At 38.8% G+C, this 20819-nt stretch overlaps 1 protein-coding gene across 1 annotated transcript in view; it reads left to right on the forward strand.

The window, feature by feature from the left end:
* Window positions 1–20819, forward strand: part of dclk1a (doublecortin-like kinase 1a) — a 70843-nt gene that overhangs the window by 6824 nt on the left and 43200 nt on the right. Inside the window, exon 4 of the mRNA XM_041801347.1 lies at window positions 17802–17901. Coding sequence (XP_041657281.1) covers window positions 17802–17901 — 100 coding nt within the window. The remainder of the gene's footprint in view (window positions 1–17801; window positions 17902–20819) is intronic.

The raw sequence follows: 20819 nt of genomic DNA on the forward strand, positions 1-20819 counted from the left end.
TTTCTTGACAGGCTCCTTACCTTTGCCTGTTTTTATGATTTCATCTAGTTGCCTAGAAACCAAATGGCAGACCTGCTGTGATGTCATACAGTAGCTTGTTGAAATGGCGTAGCTGGATTGGTCTGATCAAGCAGATAGACAAGCTGTAAGTGGCTTAGGACATGGACATGGCTGGCCTATTAATACAGCTAATCTCTGTTTACACACACAAACACACACGCACACACACAAATAAAATAATGTGGGGCCACAGCTGCCAGTCCTGTTAGGTTCACGCATATTTAGGCACGGATAATGACACACACTTGTTTTAATGGACCCATGTAGATTTGTGCTCATGCATCAGTAGGCATTAACTGCAGGAAATGATCAAGTGGTGCATGATGTGATGCCACTAATTCATCTCTATGGTTGTTTGTATACTTCTTTTGAGTGTCTCAATAATGAGATCTTTAGAATGGATCTCAATGGCTTTAGTGTGGCCTGCCACAAACAGACTGAAATACCTTATCTTAAAATATAACTACTATTTAAAGACAGGCATGCACAGACAGGATTCAAAGAGATTATATCCTACTGAATTTTGTGACTTAACATTTCTTCAAGTACTACCAAGTCAGTGCTGACATTTATGTCCATGAGTGGATTGCTTTAAAAATTATAGATGGTCAATATACTTGAAAAACTTTGCTAACAACTTTCTCTTTAGCCTCAGCTGTTCCTTGTGTTTAGGACTAAAGAGAAAATGCTAGCATACTAATTTGTAGCCTGTAACACTGTATGTTTTCGTGTATTGCACATTTGAATGCAACAAAACTTTTTGAGAGAATTGAAAGACAACAAAAATTTGGAAATTTGGAAAAAATTAGATAAAAAATACATATATTTCAGTGCTATAGTCCTCATTGCACTGGTTGTGGGATCAATTCCCAGTCTCAGTACAAGTTTGGTGCTTGTCTTCCCCCAGTCTCTCTCCCATATTTCTGATCTCTCTTCAGCTGTTCTATGTAATAAAAAGGAAAAATGCCATCCAAAAGTCTATTAAAAAGTTTGGAATTATTTGGCAAAAACCCAATATTGTGCATCCTTTAAGATGACTAAAAAAAGTAAATTTTACACTTTAAGGGTCAAAGAACTGAAACTAAATATACATTTATTTGTATATTGTCTTAAACATATTTTCACTGAAATTAGAAAATCATGAAGTCAAGATAGAATCAAATTATGAACCCAGCATTGTTATGTGTTTCATATTATAGTCAGGTGCATCATTACTACCCTAGTTCCTAACATTTTATCATGGGCTGTCAGGATAAATGTATTAATTGCATTGGGGTAAATTCTATAATTAAGTGGTTTATTTACCATTAATCAAATGCTTTATTGCTCCTTTCAGCTCACTTTGGTTAAGCCACAACATCTTCCTGCAGCTACATTGATGTGAAATGAGTCCACCACTGCTCCTTAATGTTGCATTTTACTTTAAAAACTCACAGACAGCACAGAGGACAAGTCGAATGTCATCTGCATATTGTGTTATTCAACATTTCCCTTTTTACTGTTCCCTTATGTCCTTTAAATCCATAACAAGTTTATTTGCTTAGTAGTTATAATTCAATTTATCTTGGAAGTCAGATGCTAACACTGGAAGTGAACTCACACCTTACAGGGCTTTTCCACTGTGACTTTTGACTGTGCTGATCCAAATCAAATTGCACTGATTTTCTTTTCCATTACCAGTTTGGCTGTGCCATGCTACGTCAATCTGCGCCCAAAATGGTCCTGCTCTTGAGCAGGGTCCTAACACGTCCAACCCATGTCCAAGCATGCCATGGCGACATTACAGCACTTTGTCATCATTTGGGGATGCCTCACAGATGTGTTTAAGTAGCAACTGCTGCACCAAACTTTGAAACATCTGCAGGATTACCAATAGAAGAAGAAACTTTGAAGTAGCAAACTGAACAAAGCCATGCTTACAGGAGCGCAGCTATTTAATTTCATCAACTCAAAACACCAGGTCAACAGCTCTAGATGTGCCCTCAGAAGGGTAGGTCGGTTGTGGTGGAAAAGCAAATCCCCTGCCATGCTGGGCTGCCACGCCAACTTAAACCAAATAGAGTCGCTCAGTGTAATGGAAAAGCCTGAATAGTTGACTACATTCTAGTTGGAACCTCGAGCTAATGAAGCACTGCAAAGTTTCCAAGTTGAACTTTCAACTTTAGGGGGCGTTCAGGATAACCTGTCTTTCTGGCATCTTAAAATTTCCCAGTGCTGAGATTAACTGTAGGGCACCGATAATCTCAGATCCACTCAAAGGTCATTATTTTCTTTCAAAATAAATGCAAGTCAGCATTTAAACATGAAGTCATTTACCCTTAGTTTGAGACAGTAGAAAAATCAAATAAAACAAAAACAGCTTTAAATACAGTATAGTGAAATTTAAAAATGCAACTAAAGAGATTAATTGTGATTAATCACAGACATTCTGAAAGTAATTGCAGTTAAAATGGTTCATTTGACAGCCCTAATTTAACACTTATCATGGGAGGATGCAACAGTTTCTTTTGCAGCTCTTTTATCCGGTCTACATCATTAGCGTCACAGAGCAGCCAACAAGCCTGTCACTTGTATTCTTGTTGTTTTTTTCCTGTGTTTTGTCTGTGTTTGAAATACAGGAGCAACACTTTTCTGGCTTCCCTTCTTTAAACATCAAGTCATTTTCCTTTCCTCCTCATTTGTACTGATTCTTGTGAAAAATCAAATAGTCTATTTTTGAGCTGCTTGTTTTCCCTGTTGCTTGGATACTTGCATAGTGAAGTGCTTATTCTATAATGCTACTTGATACAGTCAGCTCCTGCTGCAACTTTCAAAACAACAAACTTACAAACTACTTTGCAATGATTAAACACTAATTAAATGCCACAAAAGTAGGTCATATGTAGGAGAAGAGTGATGATGAACCACTTGTTTGCCATCTGCAGTGCAGCTCTCACTTCTCAATCCGCATTGCTGGCCTGTTCTTCTCCTTGTTGGCAAAGCTAAAGAGCTTTTAGATATCCCCTTATTTTCCTCTTTTCCTTTCTCTTATGCCTCCTTCATCTCTCTGCTTCCTATTTTTTCTTTCTTTTCATGTTCAGCCCTCCCGGCATTGTCTCTGCATCCCCCTCTATCTACAATTATATAATCTTTAGTTCTCTTTCAAAATGGACTCCCTTCACATCGATCAGCTCTCAATCCTTCCTCTGATCTTCTCGCTTCAGACCTTTTCTAACTTTTCATTCCTCTCTCACTCCTCTCAGCATCTTGTTGTCAACATGCCATCATTTATACGGCTGTTTAGTTCTCGTTTAATTAGCACACTCTGCACGCACCCCCAAATCCAAGAGCTGCAACATATGGCATCACTCTCTCTTCTCCACACTCTGTCTCACCTACCAGCCCACCCTCATTTTTCATCAGTTTTTCTTTTTTTTTGATTGTCTCACTTTTTTGTCCCCACCCTGTCTCCCTTTTCCTCTCTGGCTTGTTTCCAGCTCTGCAGGGACAGAAAAAGGGGTGCAACTGCAACGTCACTTAAAATGTTGCATGTTCTGTAGAGTGGGGCAGAAATGTTCAGACAAGAAAGCTTTTAACACTTTTAAAAACTTAACTTGATGTTTGTTTTTTTGTCAGTGTGTCACTTTTTCTGCATAGGTGGATTGTGGGAAGAAAAGTCTGTCTGCTCCTGCTGATCTGCTGAGTCACAGCTACTCAGCACAGCGCCGCATGTGTGAGTGTGAGGAGAGTGAATGTGTGTCATGCACCTAGTTTGCAGTGCTTCAAACCAGTATATTTGGAACAAATGGCATGGATGGCATACAGCTTGTGAGGCAGTCCTGCTCAGATGATTGAACTGCTTTTTTAAAACTTGTTACAAAGACCAGATTGGTTTACCTTCTTTTTGTCTATCTCTGTGACAGTTAACTTTATAGTTTGTGTGTCTTTGTTTTCCCGCAGCGAGTGTTTGTGACAGATTGTAGGGCTCTCCATAGTCAAAGGATCTTCTGCCAAATTAGGATTGATGGCAGACGTTTCCAGCTCTGGCAGACTGTTGAGAATCCAGTCACACAGCCAGGCTACCTCATCATACACATAAACCATCTGAATCATGCCCTACCTGTCTCTCTCTCTCTCTCTCTCTCGCTCTTTTAATTCCCCTCTCAACTTAATCTGCATTTAAATGATTGTGTCCTGGCTTGGTGCTTTAAGATCTGGGCTGACAGATCTTTGATGTCAAAGTTTTGTCTATTAATGACTGAATCATGAAGCCAGGTTGTAAAAACAAGAGAGAACAATGCTTCCCCAAGTCAGTTTCAAGGAAAAGTGTTGTACTTCACCAGCCAACGCTTTAAATGTTGCACCATTCTCTAATTAAAAATGTATGCAGACATGAGTAGCTCCTCCTGTCCTTATGAATGAATGAATGGCTCGCAACCTCAGAGGTCATCTGAGTTCATTCTGCATGCTTTTAGATGAACTCAAAAACCCTTGCAGGAGTTTTTTTTAGCTAGATATGAGCCTTGTTAAAGTTAATATTTGTGTCTCTCTGTGTCTCTATTGACTGATTATGTCAATAATTTATTTCTCAATTAACTGAAACTGCTGTCATGGGGGTAGCTGTCAGACCAAGTGACTAACAGAATCTGGCTTTAATTTGGAGAGGGAAAATAAACCAGGATAATATTTTTTATCCAAAACCTGGTACTTAGACCACAATTCATATCTCATCATTTCTTACCTGAAAGGGGAATACTTAATCTGGATTTTAAAATAAATAAAGAATGAATAAATGGTTGTCATGATAACAGAATTATAAACTTTGATATGATTTTAGTAATAATCAAACCATTTTGAAGCGTGTTTGATATCACACAACAAAAATAGAAGTTGTAGAGGCCTAATATCAGGCAAGTTGTCATTTCCAAGATCAAACACGGCAGACAAACTCCTGGACACTATCTAAATTGTACAAAAACGACAACATGTCTATAAATTAAGGGTGTCCACATTTTATTTACTGTTAAATCCTGTATGTTTCATTGATCCATTATTTTAGTTATCTTTGGCACATAAAAACTTAATGATCCTCAGTCATCCCGTCAGTTTCTTCTATTTTAAATTTTGCCAACTTACACTCACAGGCCACTTTATTGGGTATACTTGTTTGATTGATTGTTAACACAAATAGCTAATCAGCCAATCACATGGCAGAAACTCAGTGCATATAGGCATGTAGACGTGGTGCCAGACAGGCTGGTCTGAGTATTTCAGAAACTGCTGCTCTACTGGCTTTTCACGCAAAACCATCTCTAGTGTTTGGTCCAAAAAAAGGAAAATATCCAGTGAGCGGCAGTTCAAGGCAAAAATGCCTTGATGTCAGATGTCAGAGAAAAGAAGAGTGGTTCAAGATGACTGAAAGTCAACAGTAACTCAGATAACCACTCGTTACAACCAAGGTATGCAGAATACCATACCGTCTCTGAACATGTCAAGCTGTGAAGCAGGTGGACTACAGTAGCAGAAGACCACACCTGGTTCCACTCCTGTCAGCTAAGAACAGGAAACTGAGGCTACAATTTGCATGGGCTAACAAAATTAGACGATAGAAGATTGGAAAAATGTTGCCTGGCCTGATGAGTCTTGATTTCACCTGCAACAGTCATGAACATGAAACACATTAGTTTTGTATTTCAACTGCCCTGTTTTCCTTTGTCTTTTTTGCCACAATAAACATATAAATGGGTTAATAAATAAATAAGTAAATCAGCACAGTGTCTTTTTCTCTCCCACCTGTTGGCACATAGCTGCGTGTCGGCAGAAGGTAAACACAGCTGTGCCAGAGTAGCGGATTAAGCTAGTGAGATGGCAGAGAAGATGGCATGCACTGCTGAATCATGCCCACTTTGTGTCATTTTTGGACAAAAGGGACAAGAACATCATGGCAAAATGTATTTCATAATCTCATGTTGTATTGTTACTTTCAATGAGGCATACAGCATTAAACAGCCTGTGCTTAATGCACACAGGCTGTGTGTAATACTCTGCACATGAATAGTCAGATTGTGAGCATATTAGAGAACTGTAAAGGTTGTCAAATCTGTTATTCCGACATTATTCTGCAGGGTAACAGATTACAGGCTGTGAACTTGACTGTAGAGTGACAGTCAACTCTTTCTAAGGCAGACGTACACCATCAGGCTATTCTACAACTAACATGTTGAATTAGTAGTCTAAAGGTTCTAATAGTTGGTCCTCTTGCAAATTTTTTTCACACAAGGTACTGAGTAACATACAAGTAACTACCCAACACTGCTTACATGCGCTTAACATAACCATTTGTCTACAGGGGTTGCCAAATTAACACAAATCAAAAGTCCCTCACCAGTGATTTCTTAGTTTTTTGTTTTTCCTCTTGATTAGAAAAGTATTTTAGTTGCAGTTATCCTTTTTTTGTTTTTTGAAGCTAAGCTTGAAAAAAGAGGCCTTTTTCCACAGATACTTTATATTCATCCTGTCCTGAGTAATAGGGGTTATTTTTGAACCAGATTTCTAAACTATGCTTTGTTGTCCTCTTTTAAAGAAAAAACATTTAACATTCTTCAGCCAATCAACAATAGATCAACAAGGAACTCAAGAAAATGTAGAAGAATAGAGTTATTTTTTTCAGCAAAGATGCCAAAAACCCCTTTGATAATGTCTGTTAAGTGTAGATAATTAAGTATTGTCAGACTGTAGAAGAAGTTCAGTGTCTATCTGAAAGTTCTCTGGTCATTAGAACATAATTTGAAGACTGAATTGAATATTGATTATTCAAGTAGTTTAAGAAACAAGCTTTCTAAAAACAACTCACTAGCTCATCCTCCTCCTGCGGTCTTCTTACATAATATTATGCACATCTTATTTTGTCGATGCTCGCATGTAACCCTGTACTGACAGATTCAAATCCTTAATTCTGACTCCCACTCACACTCATCCTTGAAAAAGGATTAAAGCCTGTAGACTAAGAAGGAGGAGGCAGATCAATAAGGAGTGATGTTGGAGGAATTTGGGTTTAGGAAAGTGAAAAAGGTGATTAATGACAAAACAGTTTGATATAACTTAACGAATCAGATGTGAATGTGGCAGGACGGATGAGTAAAAAGTGCCGACCCAGTGAATTCTTGAAAAAGAGGTTGAAATTTGAGCCATGCTGCTTTGACTGATGTCTTTTAGAAACAGTAGTGCCAGATTTCTGATTTTTAATTCATTTCATGATTGCCAAAAGTTCAGCTCCCTCTGGACACATGAAAGACAGGAAAAAAGCATCCACATTCAGAGAGCAACATAGTTCCAAAACAAAGTTTGCCATCCCCCTATGGAGAGCAGAGACTGTTACGTAAGTTGTTATGCAACAACGCAGCCAGCAGCCATCCAGCAGGCCGGCAGTCTGCTGCACTGGTTTGAGGTTAAAACAGAACCAGTGCTAAGTCAGGCCACTGCACAGTTAATTTGCCTCACATCACTGTGGCTGTCTCTTCCTCTGTTTGTTTCCTATCTTTCCCTCCCCTGGTCCTTTCAGTCATTCCAATCCCCAATCAGTGTCTTTGATAAAACATGGCCATGTGCTACCTGCTGATGGAGGCAGCGGGAGGTCATGCAGCGTGTGAATTCTCCCTGTGGGCATGGATGTTTTTCCTTCCCCCTTAACTCTTTAGGATCGATTTCTGTCTACCTTTTTCTCCTCTCGTGTCGCTCTTTTCCTGTCTGTTTCTGTTCCTCCCTTCAGCCTTAGAGAAGATTATTCAAATTCTCCGAGAAAGAGGGGAAGAGAATTTTTGCTGTGTCACTCGGAGAGTGAGAATAGGATTTGTTTCTGAAGATATTTCTGCTTTACATTCCTGAGAAGGGATTTATTTGTACTTTCAGGGGTTGCACACCGCATGGCACTCTAGTCCTGTCATTACAACTACCATGGAGGTATAATGATCTGTTTGGAAACATATCAACTAGTGCTTGTACCTATAAATTTACTTCAATCTTGTAAGAGCAAACAATGCCATCCTCTTTGCAAATGAATGTCAAACTTAGATATTATTATATTGATTATGATCCCACACTAAAGCTCCAAAGTAAGAAACACTAGTGCAGCCCCAACATGCTGCTGTGTTCATATGTATCTCTGTCAACTAGTGCCTTTTCTTTGTTTCAGTTTCTTCATTCTCTTTCACCTCGAACGCCCTGTGTGTTTTTTCCTTTCAGTTTCTCTGTCACTCTGTCTTGTAACGATACACCAATCTGTTCCTCGGTCAGTGTGCCTGTCTTGCAACATCTATCCGTCCGTCCATCCATCCATCAGCTTGTGTCTTCAGTCCTGCAGTGGTAAATGTTGTGTGAACGCATGTTTCCTGTCTCCCAGCTGCAGTGGATTCAGCACCATGGACAGCTCCACCCCAGCTTAAGCTGCTCTGGCACTGACAGCTCAGCCCTAAACATGCTCTCTCTCTCTCTCTCTCTCTCTCTCTCTCTCTCTCTTTCTCTCTCTCTCTCTCTCTTTCTCTCTCTCTCACTTTGAGCAGGACAGAGTTGACCTCAATGTGTCCTCATTGTGACCACTGTGAGTCTATTGTGGCACAGGAGATTAGTGCTTGAGTCTTCAATCTCTTCTTTGGTTTTTGTTTTTTCCTCTGTGGCCTTCTGTCTTAGTCTCTGAGAAATCCCTCCATTCCTTATCAGAGCTGGACCAAGGACAGGTCAATCCAAAGCAAATCTGTAATTAAATCCCCTCACTTTAGTTTAATTAAACTATATTTAATGTAAATGTGGATATCATGATACATTAATATGCTACAATTTTGTAGAAATTCTGTACTTTATTACTCAAATTTGTTTATAAAGTGTCTTCGATTTAAAATGCAACCTAGACCTCTTCAGGAAGTGACAAAAAGATAGAAAAAGGTACACGAATGGACAAGAGTATGATAAAATTGGCAAGACTAAAAAAAAGGTAAAGAAATGATAAAAATGTTAGAATAGAAATCTAAAACTTTGTGAAAAACAAAGTTAAACAAGACAGATGAGAAAACGGGGCTAGAATGACACATGTTCAGACTAAGGCTATTACAATAATCCAATTACAAGATGGTAGTCTTTTAATTTTTAGAAATCAGTGAAAATTGCAAAATAAAATAGCCTAGTAATATGTCTTGAAATTTATCTTAATGCCCCCCAAAAAGCCCAAAACCCTAAGATGTATAATCTAATGAAATAAGAAAGCAGAACTTTTTTGTAATTTTAAAGCTTAAACAGGGAACTGTTTTGTATTTCCTTAATTAATGCACATAATCAACAGATTAATTTGTTTAACCAATAGATCAAATTCAGCACAAACTCTTCCTTGCTCTAAACTCTGCATTGCTAATCTTCCACAGGCACATTTCTCTTGCATGTGTCCTTTGACGTTTACACTCCGTTTCCCTCTGAGTGGCTGTCGGAAACTCCCTCTTCAAAAGCAAGGAGCTGACAGACAAGTCCTGGAGTAGACCTGAAATCTGACAGGCAGACAGAAATAGCAGATCTAAATAAGCAGAGTGAGCCCTGCTGTCACGGATCATTTGTTCCCTGCAGCTTATTCACAGGGGCCGCTGAAGGGAACATCTCAGGCTGTTTAAACTCAAAAACACTAAGATTTCACACCACTGCTGCACGTGTGAGTGGGCGTAAAGTTGTTTGTGCATGTCCTTAGAATAAATAACAATCAAGCTTTTATGTGCATGTCTAACCATGTGTTGTTCTTCATGTAAAATAAGTAGACTGTGTTAACTTTATATTATGCGTTCTCTGCCCACTCTTTCCTTCGTGCCCCTAAGAAACCAAGCAGCACAGATGCTCCACAGTCCTCCCTGCAGACTTACACCAAACACAGACCCAGATTTAAAATATTTTTTCCTCTATACTCTGCTGCTGTTGGCTCAGCAAAAAAAAAAAAAAAAACGTGGTTTGAATCCCAGTGTGTTTCACATGTTAATATTTGAGCTTTTACACAAAGTACTAGTCCGAAGTTACCCCCTTGCAACAAAACAGCACTTCCTCTCATTTATCTTTCTCCTTGATTGCACTTAAACCCCACATTTTTATTGGGACTACTTCTGATTCTGCTGCTTTGAATAAGTTATGGTCTCTTTATTCTCTACTTGGGTGGACATTATAATGCTTGTGAGTGGTAGAGCTCTTCAAATCATGTTGTTATTAAACAGTGCCCCCTTGTGGTTGCAGTGATTGGCTTTCTCAGTTGTCAGCCACCTTTGCAGATCTGTAAGGCACAACTAATACAACTTTGAGCAAAACTTGTGATCAAATACCTATTTTTGTGCTTTCAAATCAAAATAAACAAAAAATGAAGCCGATGTATGACCCAAGGAAGTAAAATATTAGACTCTTTTGTGGTAGTCTTGTGACTTTACACTAGGTGGCGTTGTTGGAACATAAATAGTTCACCCAGGCATGCTCAGTGAAGTAGAAATTGTTATGTAACACAATTTTAGGAGGCATATTTACAGACTTATGTAATTCTTTATCTCTTCATATCACACATGTAACCTTATTTTCTTTGTTGCTTTCTTTTAAGCAGGTGATAAACTTTACAGATTTGGACAAAAATGGAAAAGCATAGGAGGTTTAAAGGCCACATGTTGGATGTGGCATACAGCCCTTAAACCTACCAGTCATTGCCTTATATCTTCAGTCTGGTTTTACATCCCTCCAAAATAAAGTGATGCTTAAATTAGGGGATTACATAAACTCCTTTTTAATACCATCCAGTGCTTTGATCATCATGACCGAGGCTCATCACTCATGTCCCACTTTAATAAAGATGTGTGAGAGTTGATGGCAGGGTTATGAAATTGCCAATTTCCACACTCCTCTGCTCTTTTCTCTCCTGTGCTTATTTTGGTCCCTCTTCTCCAGTGTTGCTCTGTTTGTTTCTTCCTGTCCTTGTTTTTAGCTGCTCTGGATGTTGTGTAACTGCGCTGCTTCTCTGTGCAAGAAGCTGAGCAGCATCAGACATCAAAGCAGCTTGTTTTGTCATCGGGCTCAGAAAAAGAGCTCAGAGCAGCAGTCAGGAATAGATCTCTTCCTCCTGTATCGCCCTTTTTCACTCTTGTCTGTTTGCTCCCTTGCTTGCTCAGGGGGCGTTCACCTCATCTTTAACTGTTTTTTTTTTGTTTGTTTGTTTGATTCTTATCATTTTTAAACCTAACCAGCTCCATCTTTTGTCTTCTTTACTGCAGTTCAACATAATCAGGAACGTGCATATGTATTTTAGTGCTAACCAGGCCATGTGCCGCTGCGTGTGCCTGTGTTCATGCGTGTAGTTTTTGTTTGATGACACAGTTCTGTTGAGTATCGTGCCCATAGTAGATAAAATATGAATGATAAAGCTCTCTATCACACTGTGCACATCATCTAGTCTGTGGCATGCATGAGCCATGCACTGATGCCTGGAGGGCATAATCACCATGGCAACCATACTTTATCCTTCATGGGATACAGTTTATGTTTGTGTGTTGCTCCATATTTGTTTGTGTTCAGCTCAAAAGTGCCCTACATACTACTGTCCTTATTTCCTCTCATTTACTTCAAAAACTCCTCAACTTGTGTCTTATATATTCAGCGTTCTTTGTTAGCATTTTACTGTATAAATCTGGTGTGTTATGGTTGTTATTTAAGGATAAGCCGCTTCAAAGGACCTCCTCTTAGCAGACGCCTCTTGGTTGACTCCAGCAGCAGCAGTAGCGTAGGCCTGGGGGATGTGATCAGACTGACTCAGAAATCCAACAGAAATCCTCCCTGACAGGAACAAAGCTTTCAACGGGATGACTGTCTTTTGGCCTTTCAAAAGAGCACGTCTAAAAGTGATTAAATACATCCTGCAATGTAAAAATAGAGAACAAAATCTCCTCTGAGAGACTGTTATCCTACAAAGAGGGTTGCACAGCCAAGATGTGGTGGTTGGTCCAAACAACTGGAATTTTAGAAGCAGCAAATTTGAGTAGAGCTGCAGTGATTTATTACATGTTTATGAGGCAACGTTTTAAAGCATTTTGCAAGTTAAAGCCTATGAAATAGGGGGCTATTTTTTTTACATTTTTTATGTCATTTATAATTAGAAAACCAATAGTTTTCAGCTTTTTATTCAGACAGAACATACAGCTAAATACACTCAGGTCTTTAAGTTCTCAAATGCATTTTGATGCTTGTTGACATTCTTACAGGCAAAATCATTCAGAAGGGACATAACATGAAAACACATGTTTTCAGAATTTCAGTGGCCTGGTGGTTTCGAGCCTCATGGCTTCTGTGATCACAGATGTAATCATGGAATTGGTGAACAAAAAATGGAATCTACTGTTAAACATGGAATATAGCTTTTACATCTGGACACTGCCACTTTACTCCATTCTTCTTTGCAAAAATGCTCAAACTCTGTCAGGTTGCACAAGGATCAAGTGTGAACAGCCTGTTTTGATGTCCAGCCACAAATTCTCTATTGGATTGAGGTCTGGGCTTTGACTGGGCCAATCCAGAACATTCACTTTGTTGTCTTAAAACCATTTCTGTGTACCTTTTGCTGTATGCTTCAGGTCATTGCCCTGGTGTAAATTAATCTTCTCCCAAGCCGTAGTTTTCTTGCAGACAGAATAAGATTGTATTTTCTTATATTTTGACGTATTCATTTTACCCTCTACCCTTACAAGCCTTCCAGGGCTGGCTGCCGAGAAGCATCCCCACTGCATGATGCTGCCACAATCATGCTTCACAATGGGGATGGTGTGTCTGTGGTGATGTGCAGAGTTTGATGTCCGCCAAACATAGCGTCTTGTCTGATGGCCAGTCACTTGAGACACATTCACTGCACTCAGGTGATCCCTGTTTCGCTAATTGTGAGACTACTAGCACCAATTGGCTGGACCTCTGCTGAATTATTGCCCATGACTGGTTTATAAAATCAGTAAAAGGGTAGAACATCAAAGGGAGTGAATACTTTATATAGGCATGGTATATCTCTACCTCCCTAACAATACAAGCCTGGCAAAGTAACCACCTGAAACGCTGGCTAGGTCGTCAAAAGAAAGAAGTAACCCAACACTTACCCCAAAACACAGAGCCCAGCAGTTTCCAATAGACTTTATGTGTCAGGTGATTAGCTTATATTTAAATCCCATCATCGTACTGTTGATTGGAAACATAAAAATACTGGCAATGACCAATTGTTGTTTGAAGCCATGTTGACATACAAAGTGGGGGATAAACACTGTGCCACTGCTAGGCTACCACGCCCCTACAGGCAAGCATTGCTACTTCATACAAGTCAGCAGATTCAAGAAGTGATCTTGTGGATATGCGTGCTGATGCCGAAATCCCACTGGAAAAGATAGCATCCATTTGTGGTGAGGCACTCGAAGTGTCTTGACCTAAAGTACTAAGGAAAGTTGTGTTGCATCGATAAATTTAAGGTTATTTCTATTTGATCAATGGACGTTTCATGCATAAGCGTAAATTGCACACTCACTCTGAGGGTAAAATTAGTGTAAAAGATAAAATCTAAAAAACAGAATAAAACAGAACAAATCAATCTGAGAAAAAAATAAAAACATTTCATAGGACCTAGTTGTACCTCAAATACAGAGGCTGCTGACCTCAAAGCAGGCGCTCAATTTCAGGTTTGGCCTGTGGCTTTTGCTTTGCATGTTGTCTCCTACTATCTTTTTCCAGTTTCTGGCTAAAAAGTCTTTCAATCTCTTTTTAATATTTTTGTACATATATTTGGGTTTTCAGAGTGTCTCCCAACCCACAAAATGTAAAAAAAAATAAATAAATAACACAGTCTTTTGTCCATGGTCCCATTATGTCTGAAAACAGGAAATCTGATCGTCTGTTCAGAATTGTGACATTGTAATGATACCTTCCCTCACCTGGTAACATGTAAGGACACCCTGAGGATGAGAGAGATAACCAGAACTGACCATTCTGAGAGAGGTTGTTCAGTGCTGGTTTATATGGGGTCAAAACCCTTCTCTGGCGCATGATCGATTTATATTTTGACCAAAGCATGGCAAAAATATTCATGAAAACCACATGGGACTGTGTTTAAAGGAGGAAAAAGGGTATGCTATCTACCCTTAAAAACAAAAGTGATAACATATACTTTTGAGTCAAGTAGTTGCACAGAAATGAAGATTGATAAAGTTTTTTTTCTTTTCTTTTATTTAAGACCCTGTGTATAAAATGACCATGTTTTATGATCACAGACAGACAGAAAGAACAAAAGCTTAACAACAGTAGCAACGCTCTGAAAAACAATTTTCACTAAGTTGCAAATGTTCTCTTGATTTCACACTCAGCCTGTGTAATTATACTGCTTAGACTGTAAATCATGAATGTTAGAAATCTGATGTGCTCATTATCTTGTTTTCAGACCATATTTGAAGTCCAAACACTTATGTGATATCCCATTAGTAGTTGTCAGACAAGAGCTAATGTAGGCATTCAGCGATGCCACTGTGAACTGTTAATGTAGCTAGGAGATATCAATGCTTTATCACTGTTTCAATGCACCAAGTACATTGTGAATACCCAGCTTACTGATATACTACCCTGAAAGAAGTCAAATATTAGCTTTGGATTGTCTGGTTGTACAGTGCTTAACAAATTTATTAGACCACCACCCAAAGTAAGGTTTATGCCACAGCTGCCCAAATTAACAGCATTGGTAATGACCAAAATCATTTTTATGTTTCTGCAATGGTTAATACACCAATATGTAGAAGCTCTTTAACCCAAATGATATTTTTAATGCTAAAATATAATTGTGTTGTTATCCATGAATTTTTAAATTTACTGATTTACAAAAAAACTGAAAAATAGTAAAGCACATTAATATTTCTTGATTAATATGTCAAATTATAGTTATTTACTTGCATTCCTGAAGAGAAAAATGATTTCTCAATTAGTGTGATACAAGCCAGCTAGAAGCTAACAAGCTAACTCGAGTCAAGGCCCCCTATGGTTAAACACAACAAAACGTAACAAAACAAAACCCCCAACCTCCTGGGTGCTGGTGTCTGTCAGTTGGTGGAGCAGGTGTCGAAGAGTGCCAATCAGTCAGGTACCACCGATCAGTCCTCAACTCGCTGGTCGCAGGATCGGTTCCCAGTCTCAGTGTATGTTTCGGTGCATGTCTTCACCTACTCTCTCTCATCATATTTCTTGTCTCTCATCAGTTTTCCCCATTAAATAAAGGCCATTTGTCAAAAAAACAAGCTTAAAAAAGAAAGCAGCAACCTTCTTCTGATGAAAATAGAGGAAATTGGGAGTGCGAAAAACTGCGATTCCTCATGTGTACACTTGAGGCTTGTGCCAAAAAACAAGAAATTCCCCCCAGCCCTAATATTGTGAAAGACCTTAGTTTATCTGCTTTCCTCTAGTTTTCATCCTTTAGGTCTAGAATTCCTCCTGGTTAGATGATAACCCTACCGCCACCTCGAGGTTTGCTTCTTAATTAGCTTGAAGCTAGCTGACACTAGCATTCCTGATATGGTGGCCACTATTGTTGGGCTTCATGGCACCTCTTCAAAAACCTATGGCTCACAAACATAACTGCGACCATATCCATGTTTTCTGAAAATAAATGATCAGCACATTATGCAATAATTTATGACTTCAATCATCTGTTTCTATGTTGATTTTTTGATAAATTAATGGTGTATCAATCCCTGGAACCAAAGAATACTATTTTGCCTTAGTGTTTTTAGCTCTAGAGAAGCTTCCAGCTCAGCCAAGAACAACTTCAACAGAATTAATCAAAAATTACCCAAAAGTAAAGTTACAGCCCTCAGCAGGCACAACAGCTTATGTAAGAATGAAGCAGCAAGCAATATCAAAACTGATATAACGATGGAAGATAGTGTGAAAATGTAGTGATAAAAAAACATCACAGCTCGATTTAGAAGTGGCCAAAGCTTCCCATCAGCGCAGACACACTGGGGAAATGTTAACAACACCCGCATCTGTATCGCAGCCATCTAGTTTGAAAGTGGAGCCTCTCGCCCCAGAAATAATCACCAACACACTATCAGGGGGATATCAGGGAACAAAGCAATATGCACTCTGTTATGAAACCGTAATAATATTGCTTCCGTGCACGCTCACATGGACAGACAATGACCCATGTGTTCAGGGGTGTGTGTTTTCATGTGACGTGGAACTTGGCGATCTTACAGCTTTGCTATGAAAGTTAAATGAAAGCTATCCACAGTCCACAGAGAGTCTGTGTCTTAGATTAAACTTGTTTAGTGTGTCCCTGTTGGCTCTTTTAGTGTCTGTGGGGGGGGTTATAGAGGACGACTCCCATTCCCAAGCACACTTTAGGAAAGATTGGCCTTTTTGCTGTTTGTTGGTTATTCTGTTGATAATACTGTTACATCATGTGTGACTTTCTTTCAGGGCATTGTTCGTCAGCTAATAGGAAACTAAATGGATTCTTGGATGTTAATTGCCATAAAAATGCAATAAGTGGTGCTTTATATTTATGTGCTAACTCCAGGCACTGCTAGACACGCCTGCTGCCTAAATTTTAATAGCTCCTAATAGGTTTTTTGGTGGGAGATTTGTCATACCAGATGAATGAAGTACTGTCTTCCCATAAACTCCCTTTGTGACTGTAACGCTGCCTATCGTGAAATATAATTTGGAATATTGATGGCCTGGGATTGCAATGTGATGGTTGGCCTGTGGGGTGTAATTACAGTTGTTTGAGTAAATCATGCAGAGTTTAGATCAGATATGGAATGAGCTGTTGCCTAAATCAAATAAAAGATAATGAACAGCAGTTTGTTTCTTCGCCTGGATGTCATAATAAACACTCCAATGCAGAGAGTTCTTCCAGGCAAAGGAAGCATAATCGCACAAGTTTATAAAAGAATAATATCTGCCTTGTGCAGAAAAAACAAACATGTCAGAAGCCTAGGTTGAAGACATGTGAAAAACGTTTTAATTAGGCTCTCTAATTAACACAAAATTGTTAAGAATCTGCAGACCCTCGTGCCAACAATTCAGACCTCTCCAGCTCAAGACTTTTTAATCACCCTGTTGCTCATAAATTCCCTCTCCCTCGGTTGTCTTAGCTGAAGTTTGTTACTCATTACCATTCATAAGATGCTAGACTTCAGTGAACAGACACCACATGCTCCCTTAGATGTCCAGTGCACGTGCTGCATTGCATCAGCAAATCTGTGAGTCGGCAAGGTCTCATAATAGTTACTGAAAGACTTATTAAGTGCAGAGAAACAAACACATTGCTGCAGCTCAGGGACATGGCAGGCATGCACACATATGTTAACAAATGAAAATAAGTGTGCAAGCAACAAAACAAGCACGCACTATTAGACAGCCCTGAGCTCTTTTATTGGTCTCAAGGTTCTTGGTGCATGTGTCTTTTCACCTTAAACACAGGGAGAGAGAAAAAAAGTATATGTGTATGAAATATCAGATGCCTGACTAGAGACTCCTCATCTAAAAAATCTGCAGAGCAGCCAGAAACTGCTGCAGTTAGACTGTCTGTTTTACCTTAAATGGTTAAGGTGCCCTTGAACAAGACAAAGTTGCCTGATTCTTGGCGGTGTCCATCTGTCTAAGTTTAATGCAAATCTGAAAAAGAGGAAATGATTTTATAAGACATGAAGACACAATGATTTAGATCTTCTCCTCGTCTTTCTGTCCAGGTGTCATGTCTGCAGGACTTCTTCGGCGATGAGGACATTTTCGTGGCGTGTGGACCTGAGAAGTTACGTTACCAGGATGATTTGATGCTGGATGAAAGTGGTGAGGCCAAAATCACTTTCCTTTGCATTTCCTTACTGACATTTAAGATTAAAGTGTTCAGCAGTCTTTTCTTATGCTGTTCTTCTCTCTCACTTCTTAGCATTTCTTCCCAAAGCCACTCCTTCTGACAAATCACAAGCTTTTTTATGCACGTCCTTTTCTAGTATTAAGAAATATCTTTCTTTTTTAGGAATTACATGGAATAGGAACTGGTAGAAAATCCATCCTCTGTTTGGTATCTCTTATGTTGTGGACAACATCTCAAAAAGTACTCTTGTACTCTTTAATGAAACTCTACTAATTTGCCTTTACAAACTAGTTTTTTGGCAGAGAGGGGTTTTAATTAGGGCTGTTAGTATTAACACATTAATCAAGATTAATTAAGGTCCATAATTAGTGCATTAACCGGGGCTCAGATGACCTAGGTCGTTCCCAGCGTACGTGGGCAGCAAAGGTTCAAGCCCAGCCTTTGCCCCCCATCCCTATTTCTCAAAATAAGGGCATAAAAACCCCAAAATATATCTTGCAAAAAAAGTGCATTATTTTTTTTACTTGCAATTGATCACATGCTTTATTGTCCCTTTCAGCACTCTTAAGCAATGTCTCTCTGCAGCCAAAATGATGTAAAATAAGCTCACCACTGGTCCTTAATGTTTCATTTCACTTTAAAAAAACTCACAGAAAGCTCAGTGAACAAGTCAAAAATCATCTGCATCTTGTACTGTCAAACATTAACCTTTTTACTGTTCCCTTATTTCCTTTTCAGTCCATAAAAAAATGCACTTTTCTGTATTTAAGTGAAGTCACAATCTCATTTCTGTTCAATCCTATAGGCTTTATTGGCATAGAAAACATCACTTTTATTGCCAAAGCAATGTACAAATTTACAACGATAATAATAGCAGAAATAAATTATTATAAATCATATCATTTTAAAACATGGTAAAAAATGTATAACTTTATTTTTTCTTAAATGCAGAAAGCTCCATTTCATTGTGTGGTGATTGAGGTTCTTCTTTGGTCAAAACAGCTCACATTATGTGTTGCAGCATTTGCACATTGTTGCATTTTACCCAGCAGATATGGAGGTTTCTGCTCATTGTTCATGCTTTTGAATTGTTTTTGTTTACTGGTAAAAAGTGGAAAATCTTGTCTCTGATGGCCTTGTATAAAGGGCAGGGGATTAGAAAGTTCAGCTCTGTTTCCATCTCCTTTTGGCTGCAGTGGGTGCACGGTCTGTCTTCTTTAGGGATCCAGCTTTGTCTGTGGCATCTCCTCTCGATGGCAGGGTTGTGCACACTAAGTCTGGTTAAACATTTCCTCAGCTGAGGATCAATCACAGTGCTGAATTATACTGCCAATGCATATTCCCTAACCTGACATGCCAGTGGATTTGTTTCACACATCAATCTGGGAAAGCTTCAATAGAAAACGTTTGTGGAAAGGCAGAGGCTTTGAAAAAAACTCGGAGTGTGATTGGATGAACATTCTGTCTGTCACATCTCTACGGGCCAATCAGAGGCACAAAACATGTGACGTAGCCGCTATTGAGCTGCCCATGCCCAGCTATTGAGGAATAACGCGAAACATGGCGTCTATAGACATGCAAGTACTCAACTTTTGTCGTTTTTGAAAAGAAAACAACTCACTGCTGTTCGTTGTTCTTCTTTTAAGGAAAAAAAGTTGTCAAGTTCTGATAAAACTGGCGCTTTAGCAGCATCCACGCTAATCTCTTCCTCCATAACTGCACCAGCTCTTGCTGCTTGTTTACGTCACGACTCTGCTGCGCCTGAAAGTACTGTCCCTCGTCACTGATTGGTCCTGTCACTTTCTAACCAGGCCCAAATGGTTCAGATGGGAGCTTTGCAAGACAGATTTGCCAGTGAAAAACAAGGAAACGGCCATCTGCTTTGCAAGGTTACATATTCCCCATTAAGGGACAAATTGCATTTCAGTTTGCTTTTATTTTCTGGTGGATTTTTGCAAATGAGTTAAATAGTTTTCTTTTTGTTGTTGAATAATTTGGTTTAAACCTGTTGGTTTTGTGTCTGAGGACACAACCTTTTAAAATAAAAGCAGGTTTGTGTCCAAACAGGAAGTCAGTAACACTCAGTTTATCTCCAAAATGAAACAAAAACAGTTTTAAATGCAAAATATTTGAATTTGAAAATGTTACAAAAAGGGGAGATTAGTCAGGATTAACTGCAGAAATTATGAGATTAATTACCATTAAAACATGTAATTGTCAGCACAAGTTCACATGTTACAAAGTTGCATTTAACAGGGAGTTTGACTGCACTGTTTATTAAACAATTTCTCCACATATGCTATAAGTATGTAGTATATACATGCATGATATCTGCTGTACTAATATTCAAAACTCCACCTATTAAACCTTAAAAACATTTCTATAAATCTAATCTGTCTCACTTCAGTTGACATAAACAGAAAAACTCACTTTTACTCAGTGAAAGAGTTAGATAACTTCTCTTACAGTTCTACTTCTTAAAGTTGCCTGTGGTCAATAATTTATTAAAACGCAGAGAAACCAGTCAACTGCTCTCTGATACAGCTTCTTTATTCTATTGGCTTTCATAAATTCAATTCATCTACCATCGATCCATACACATTCAGACATTGGCAGAGACAAAATAAAATGTAAGTAGAAATAAAATTCCTGAACTTGTAACTACATCAGATTGTACACGTTGATGTGATTTTTGTAAAAATAAAGCCGTTTCAATACCTGTTTTAATGCCATGGCAACAAAAATAGAAGTCCTGAGCAGCCAGTATTGGGTAATTTCTTGTTTTCAGTGAATCATACAGTACAAATGTCTGCAGCAATGTTGATTGTGTATAATCTCTTATCAGTTTTCTTTCTTCTGCCTCCCTCTCTGCTTTACCCCCCTTACATCA

This window comes from Cheilinus undulatus, linkage group 12 (genome assembly GCF_018320785.1).
Source record: "Cheilinus undulatus linkage group 12, ASM1832078v1, whole genome shotgun sequence".
NCBI lineage: Eukaryota > Metazoa > Chordata > Actinopteri > Labriformes > Labridae > Cheilinus > Cheilinus undulatus.